The 9,040-nt window shown below is 29.5% G+C and overlaps 1 protein-coding gene across 2 annotated transcripts in view; it reads left to right on the top strand.

Annotated features, from left to right (window-relative positions):
• Nucleotides 1–597: 597 nt before the first annotated feature.
• The window catches only part of LOC106787775 (putative mediator of RNA polymerase II transcription subunit 26), an 11,406-nt gene continuing 2,963 nt past the window's right edge, over nt 598–9,040 (top strand). For both annotated transcript variants that reach the window (XR_001381840.1, XM_014750428.1), the window contains exons 1-4: nt 598–1,002; nt 5,762–5,944; nt 6,363–6,850; nt 7,070–7,270. Coding sequence is in view for 1 of the 2 variants with exons in the window: in XM_014750428.1 (XP_014605914.1) it covers nt 5,764–5,944; nt 6,363–6,850; nt 7,070–7,270 (870 nt within the window). In the remaining variant the exon portion in view is untranslated. The remainder of the gene's footprint in view (nt 1,003–5,761; nt 5,945–6,362; nt 6,851–7,069; nt 7,271–9,040) is intronic.

Genomic DNA, 9,040 nt, shown 5'->3' on the forward strand with positions numbered 1-9,040 from the left:
TCATCGTTTCATTACAACTAAATACTATGCGCGTGACGCAACAGGTTACTTGTGCGATATAACACACACACACACAATCAAAATTTCATATATTAATTTGCAAGAGTCTTTTGATTGATTGGACTTTTTATCGATTTTGAAAACAACAAATTCATGTTCCGAGGATATTCAAAATATTTCTAGTTAAAAGTATCATATATAATTAAAATACAAATATTTAATATTCTTCACACACAATTTAATAAATGTTCTTTTTCATTAAAAAAGATTTAACATTATTGACAATTTTCATATGCATAAGAATACATTCTTAAATAAAGAATCATTAAAAATTTATTTCACACAAACTAATGTATATGTATGCAAGAATAAAAAAAAACAGTATTGTTGACGACCAATACGTATAAAAATAATTAAATCAAAAATTAAATCACTTTTCTCTTCCTATTGAGAACCACTGATAAAACAAATATCATGTGATTACATTGGTAACATTGGTTGCACACGATTGGCTAACGATGAACTACCTGTACGTTGATTGGCTGCTTGATTGAGATACTGCCATCTTGTAGATGTGTACTTAACTTACTTCAGTTGTTGGGAGGTGGGGCGTCTAGGAGGGCGCGTACGACGAATGAACGCGAGTATTAGCAGCGACATACGTCTCTTCTACATAACCTGTTTAGACGAATTTTGCGAGATATTACTTCTCCGGATAAATCGCGAGTTGAGAGAGACATACACGAGTCTATAACGCAACGTTCGTGATTGTTAATCGTTCAAGAAGAATAACGAAAAGATTAATATATTATAAATAAACGTAAGAAACTTTATAGGAATAAAACATAACAAACTATAGTTTTCTTCATTTCAATCTCGTTTTATTCCTCCTCGCCATATTTCACGATAGAATAACGCGTAGAAGTAACGGAGAAAAAAAGTAGTGGTTTATCGTTGAGAATGAAGAGCTGAGAAATAAACTTGTGGCAGTTAGAGTTGGAGGTAAGAACATATATTTCTTCGTGTATTATTTCATTAATATGTCAAAAGAGATTTAATTTTTGTTTTTTTTTTTCTTTTTTTCACCTGTTTTCCATATTACATATAGATAATATATAATATAATAATATATATTTCATTGTAATATATAAATGTGTGTTCGTGTGTGAATTTTTATAAACCAATATGGTGATTATTTTTACTATTTTAAAATGAAATATTTGGTATTTGAAAGGGACTTTTCATGTTTCTGTCACATTTGAGTATAAATTATGGTATCTATGTGTTTCTGTGTGTGCGCGTGTGTGTGTGTGTTTGTTATGTGTTTTTGACAGTGGCTGAGGTTGTCGCGTGTCAATTAGAATCATGACTTTTTTTTAATCATGTGACTGTGTATTTATGTATTTATTCACGTGACCATCCAATGTATTTTCTAGTTTTTATTTAATACTTTGTTTTTCAGAGTACTTTTCTTAATTTTTATTTATTATTTAATGTTACACTCTCTCGTGTTATATTTGTAAATAATAAATCTCCGAAAAGAAAAACACATTCTTTGTGAATATATTTTATTTATATTAAATATAAATAATATTGTTTGTGACAGAGAGGTGTCTGATTTAAATCAATTTTTTGCATAAATGTATGTGGGACACGATTTAATAATTATTTTTGATTATTTGTTCTTTTTCGTATAAAAAATAATTATAACATATTTTACAAATTCGTTGTGTAAAATAGTGAACATTTTTTTTATTGTTGTATTAATCAAAGAATAAATAAGATAATTTATGTAATTAATAAATTTTAATCTTAACTTATGTAACCTATCGATCAAAAAAACCTGTACATATTTTTCAAGATCATATCGAAGGTTAGAAAAACATGTGAGATCTAAGATAGTGTCGTTTTATTACAACGTTTAAATGGTCGTAAATTTATTTTATATTTCCCGCGCAAACATTTCATTAAACCGTCATTTTATTAACAATAAATAAGTAATTGCGAGTATTCAAAAACTGAATGAAATATAAAGAAAAAGAAAGATAATTTATATGAATTTATCATCCATAGATAATCGCATTTCTATTAAGATAATGTTTTCTCTTTTTCTTATTATTTATTTATTTATTTATTTATTTATATGGTACAATATATTAAAATTTCTCCTTATGTACATATATATACATAAAAAAGATGTATTCAAATAAAATAAAAATTGGCCATTGATCAAAAATAATAACTATTGTTAAAAATATTGTTCATCTCCATAATAATAATTGAATGTTTGCGTGTAATGTTTATATACAGGATATTTCAAAATATGTTTGCATAAATTCAAGAGAGGCTGGTCGGTACATTAAAATAATAAAAATAAACAATATTGATACAATATTAAATGCCCGATATGATTTTGTTTTTGAATTATACTAAAATACGTATCACGCGATATCATCAATTGTTATGCGGTTTATGCATACGACGATGCACCGCGTGTCACACTTTAATCTTTCAACGAGACAATAAATTTTTAAACGAGAAATTCTCCAATAAATGGATTTGTTTTGTAAGACGAATTAATCGGCCAACACGAAAGCCTGATTTAAATTCGTTGGATTTTAATATTTTGTCGACATTTACAGTCTTTAGTTTACAACAAATCGAATAATAAAATCCTATGATAAATTTCTATAACATTCAATAATGTTGTCAGCAAATTCAAACGTTCAAACATCATTTTTGAACACGTAAACAAATTCATGACGTTTTGGAGCTTGCTATGAAACCGACGCCTGATTATTTCCAATAATTTTTATAATAACCGTGTAACAACGCGTGTAATATAAAAAAAAAAGGAGTATAATAGGGAAACAAGATTATATCGGGTATTTGATGATTGTATGAACCTTATTTTTTATTAATATTTGAATGTACTGAATCACACTACCCCTAAAGTTATGCCAATATGTTTTGAAACAGCCTGTATATGTGAGCAAGCACATAGAAAACAAGAGTCAGTGCGCTTGCTCGGAAATGTCAGTGAACCCGTGAACGGCAGAACGTTTCTTGTAGACGGTTTACTTTCGCATTTTCTCTTTTTTCTTTTTTCCTCTCATCAATTTTTATTATTTTTTTTCTTTATATATATATATATATATATTGTATATTTGTTTTTATCTTTATTTTTATTTTTCACGAGTATTCTCTTCCTTCTCCTCCTATTTCCCTCCCTTTGCCTACCCCTACCCCGTCCGTAGAAAATAAATACAATCTAAAAATAATTTGTTATTTATATGCGGTTTTATTATATAGTGATCCGAGATGAAAAAGAAAAAAAAAAAAAAGAATAAAAATAAGAAAAAGATAGAAAATAAGAAATGTGTTTCATTATATAGTGTATTTTTCGTAATATACTTATTTAATATATTTCATTTTATCTGTAATATTATCATTTTGCACGATCAATATTTCTTTTTGGTTCGCATATGTCAGTAATCAATTAAAGATAAAATGTTTCAGATATTTTTCATCATCCGGTATATATATATATATATATAAATAAAGATAAAAGAGCGGGAAGGGTTGATAGAAGTATTCACATATAGATAATTTAGAAATAATTTTCTTGAAATATTATAATTTCGCACGTGGTATAATAATTATTGTTAAAATGTTTGATTTGCCTATTTCAACAATTAATGTAGGATCGTAAGGGTACATTTTCTTTTTTCCTTTCTTTTTTATAGTGTTCTCAACGGTAAGGTGTACTCTAAACGAAGGACGAGAGAAGATTAAAGAGCTAAAATAAAATCTAAGTCGTTTGTCGGACGAGGTCAACTTCTTTCTCTCTCTCTCTCTCTCTCTCTCTTTCACATATATATACACACACACACACGTATTACTTACTTACATACATACTATTTTACTTCGTCGATTCTCTCTCTCTCTTTTTTTCTCATTTCTATCTTTCACCGTGAATACCACCTTTACCACAGGCAATACTAAATATCCGATTTCAAGAATAAAATGACGAGAAGTTGTGTTCGACGTTATATAGTAGGATAAACAAAAATATCCCTACCGTCCATGATAAAATTAGCTACGACCCTTTCTAATGCGTGTAATTCAAGTTATAATAATCCAATTGATTTATTGTATATATTCAAAATTCACATACGTATATATACACGCATTTAATGCGTATGTTTATATCTGTATTTGAAAAAGATAGAAAATATTTAAATGTAATTATTTGTTTGCGTATGTTCGAGTGTACTTCGTTGTATTTCGTTATTGGAATATTTTAAAGAATCAACAAGCTTCTTCTACTAATATATATTTATTATATCTATAATATATCACACGAAAATCGGTTTATCGAAAAAAGAAAGCAACAAAAAATCAATATTAGAATTACGATATATTTGTTTTTCATTGAAAGATAAATATAAATCTGTAATTATAGTATTGTTAAAAAAGTAATGGGTTCACGATGTCGTCGTCACTTCCAAATATTTGCCAAAGTATTAACAAATATTTAATATTAAATATTTATATTTCGAAAGTTTTATTTTGGTGAAGTAACTTTTGCGACACACTATATATATATATATATGTGTGTGTGTGTGTGTGTGTTTGTGAACGCGTGTATACATATGTCTATTCATAGAACCAACTAAAAGGGAAAAAAAGGGAATGAGAAAGAAAGTACAGGAGAAGTGTACCAAAATCTTTTCGTACTTGCATTGAAATTACTAACAGCTTACGGAATATATGTAGAAGGAATGAAAAAAGGTGAAAGCGTTTAATTGGTGGGAGTTCGTCCTTCGTTAAAATCCCACACAACTAGCAAGCGTACCGGTTATAAGTATTACGAATTCACCTTGTGACCTTGTTCCTTACGGGTTTTAAGTAGTCACGAGCCAAGAGCCCTCTCCCTTTCTCTCTATATCACTGTATGTTCACCTGCATCGGAGAGTATTTAAAATAGCGAAAGAGTAGCAGTGGTTCTCTAACGCGAGTTTCTCGTTGCATGGAAAAAAGAGCAAAAACAAAAAGAAACATAATTATTTATCCAAATCGTTCGTCATTGGTATACGCGAGAAATCAGATTTTTTTTAATTTAATAATTTTTTCATAACAGAAAAAAAAAAGAAAAGATGCTATAAATGTGTGCCAATAATTATGAAAGTAGTCTATAAGTCAAAATTAAAAAAACAAAATGGAATTTATTAGTTATTTCACATCACATTATTTCAAACTAAATTAATTCAATATAATTTTCACGATATTGTCAAAAATGAACCGTTAGATAGTGTTTGTTATTTCAATATTATATAGAATTCATATAATGTTCTAATGTAATCCTTTCCACTTTCATAATTATGAGCACAAATATACCAGTACCCCATCCATTTAGTGCAATTATTTTTGTCGAAAGATTAATACTCGATATCAAGAATTTTATTTTTAATATTTTCTTGAAAAAAAAAAACACACACAAACGATCAACTACTGATAATTTAGTTTCTTTAATTTATATATATATATTTTGAAGTTATACTTCTTTTGGCGCGTTTTGAAAAGTGAAGTAAGATGCGACCGAAAAATCGACACCACGAAGTTGTCGATATTTACGATGCTCGGGAAAATTGAAGTTATTTTTGAGATTATTGAGGTTATATTAGTATTGGTACGCTAAAGAATTATAACTTCTTACGTGCGTGCATAAGTACACACATCAGTTTTTGTTTGTTTGTAGCGATGAGCGGTTCTCGGCTTGGAAGAGGCCGAGGTGGTCGCCTGGCCGTGTACGGGGGTTGTGGGGTGGTGATCATACTTTTGGTCTTCCTTTACCGCGCCGCCACCTCAGAGATGGCCAGGCTACGTGAACTTCACATACAATGCGTTCATCAACACGAGTCACTCGCTGCACAACTTCAAGGTATATATACGAGCATATATTATATATATACTTACTTTTACTTTCGTTCCACCCTTTATATATATTTGCATGACATGCATATCGGTTTACTGCTACAACGGATACGATAAAATACAATAAAAAATGTAAAACTTCTTACCAACTCGTACAATTACGAATCATTTCACAGCGGGTAACAGATTTTCGTATTTGAAAGAAAACCCGCTCGTCGGATTCGAATATAATTTGTTAAATCGTTTTTTTTTTTTTTATTATTATTAATCCGGAAATATTCGTAGAAATATATTTATATATACATATTTTTGTTTTGTCTTTTTGTTTTTTTTTTTTTATACGCTCTTATCGCGAAATTATTATACGGAAAAATTTGTTGAAGAATAGAAAAGAACAACGAGAAACACATGATGATTTTTCACAGTTATATTCGAGTACAAGGTGCGATTAGAAAAATCATTGGCCGAGGAAAAGAGTTCTAATGCAATGGTGAAACAGGAATTACAGCAACGTGCCTCGCGTGAAAAATCATTGAGAGACAAGGACAGTATAGAGGCTATGCAAAGATTTAAATCTCTTCAACAGACCTATAAGATTCTTGAAACCGAGCATCAGGATCTTCAAGAAGAGTGTAAGAAACAAGAGAGTCAGGCATTGGAGGAAAGGAACAAATTGGAATCTACTCATAAGGATCTTATCAGGCAAACTAACGAGAATAAAGATAAAATTATAAGTGAGAAGGAAAAGACGTTGGAAAATTTTAAAAACAAATATTTTGAATTGGAAACGTTAAAGAACAGATTGGCTATGCAGTACAATGATTTAATTAAGAATAATGATAATACCGACAGTACTATAGAACATATGAGAAAGGAAATATTTCAACTGAGAGCAAAATTGGATGAAACAAAGGTAGTTTGAATTTTTCTTTTTTTTTTTTAATTTCTTATATATATATATATATACATATAAATGAGAGAGAGAGAGAGATCCGTTTACGACAGATAATAGATTGTTTGATCATTTTTTGTGTAAGATATTATATATAATTCAAAAAGACGTATTAGAGATTGATAAATTATTTTCTTGTCTATTCGATCAAATTTGACGATTCCAATTGTCTATTTTTAGAAACGATGCAAATCCACTTTAGCGGAAACAAGTTTGGTTAGTCCTAAAGAATCACAGCAGCCAAATGATCAAAACTTGATGGTTAAGGAAGTGATAGATCCGACACAACAAGTAGAACAACAACAACAGCAGGAGGAGGAGCAACAACAACAACAACAACAGCAGCAGCAACAGCAACAGGCTCAACAACAAAACATGCAGGTAAGTCGGCCGAACAACGACGATGAAATGAATTCTGAACCTCTGCCCGCTCCTCGCAATCATCACGCAATCGGGGATGCTCTATCGAATGAAAAGAACATGCAGGATGAACAGGATGACACCTTGCCGAATCAGGAACAAAGTAACGTCAGGTTTGCACCCGAAGATGACAACATCATACCGGTAGGTCCTAACGAAGTGAAGGAGGAGGACCAACAAAAAATATTACCCTTGCCATACAATTTAAGAGAGAAGAAACGTAATAAAAAAGATGAAACTTTTCCTTCCGCGGAAGATGTTGCCGATATTGACGAACTTGAGAAGAAAAATAATAAGGATGTCGATGGTGGTGCACAGGATTCTCAAAAACAGGTCCTAGCACCACCGAAAATTTCATCCTCGAAGGACCCTAACGAACTCGAGAATAAAATCCAAGACGAAAAGTCAACGAATGGTGATACTCTGGCACGACCGGATGCACAAAATAATTTTGCTGATTTTAGGGATATCGATAATGAGGTAGAAGCTTGACAACAAAAGGAAGTTGGAAATTGAGCTGTTTTTTTGTTCAAAGTTTTTTGGTTTTCTGTATTTCTTTTTTTTCTGTATTTTTTTTTATTTTTTTTTTTTTTTTTTTTGGACAACATTTTTCAAAGACGATCTGTTCTTCTATACCCCAACGTCGTCCCCTTTTATTTCTAACGAAAAGCTCGAATAAAACAACGTAGTTAAAAACAGACGATCTAAATACATACATATTTACATATATATATATATATATATATTTTTTTTTTTTTTCAACAACGTAACAAAGCATTACAAAACCGGCGACACGCTTGGATCTTCTCAAATGAGTCTGGGTTGTCGCATTATTTGTGAGAATGTGCCTTCGAGTGACATCTTATTTTTAACCCTTTGAATGTGATTCATTTCAAATTAAAACGCTTTATTATTCTACACAACATACGATGATATTAGTCGAAATAAATGAATTATTATTTGCTGTCGTGTGTTGCAGTGGTAAATATTATAATTTAATTATACGGTATATATTTATTTGCAGTATTAATCAATTTTACTTATATTAGAAATGTAAGTTTAAAACCTATGCCATAAAAATGCGTTGATAACACTCAAAGGGTTAACAATATTCTATATGTGCATTTTTATATTAGTTACTCTAGCAGGGTACTTTTGGGTCATTTTGTTTTTTATTCTTTTTTTTTTTTTTTTCTTTTTAATCCTTTTTTATTATGGTTTTTGTGTTCTTTTTTTAAGTTTTTTTGATTTCTATTTTAAATTAAAAATTTGGATTTTTTATATGCCATGTAGTTGCATGATATTTAACTGGGTATGGTAGATAGACTATTATGACAGCTACACTACTTAATAGTATTCGAATTTTTATTTCGAGACGATTTTTAATCAACAGAATCGCGTTCTTTTTTTTTTTTTTTTTTTTTTTTTTTTTACTGATCAACATATTTATTTATAAGACGCGTTTCTAATTAAAATTAAAGCATTTTTATTCTTCGATAGTATTACAACGATGATTATAATAAATACTAATTGTTTTCGATTGTGTGATTAAATTACGTAAAAAAGAAACAAACAAAAATATTAAAACGAACGACGTCGAATGAAATGCAATATAATATATATATATATACACACAAATAATACGATATGCAATATGGAAATGAAAAGATAAAGTATTAATATAAGTAAAAAGTATTTTTTTTTTTTGTTATTACAAATTCTATAATTTAA

This window comes from Polistes canadensis, unplaced genomic scaffold (genome assembly GCF_001313835.1).
Source record: "Polistes canadensis isolate GaletaPanama2010 unplaced genomic scaffold, ASM131383v1 scaffold_114, whole genome shotgun sequence".
Classification (NCBI taxonomy): domain Eukaryota; kingdom Metazoa; phylum Arthropoda; class Insecta; order Hymenoptera; family Vespidae; genus Polistes; species Polistes canadensis.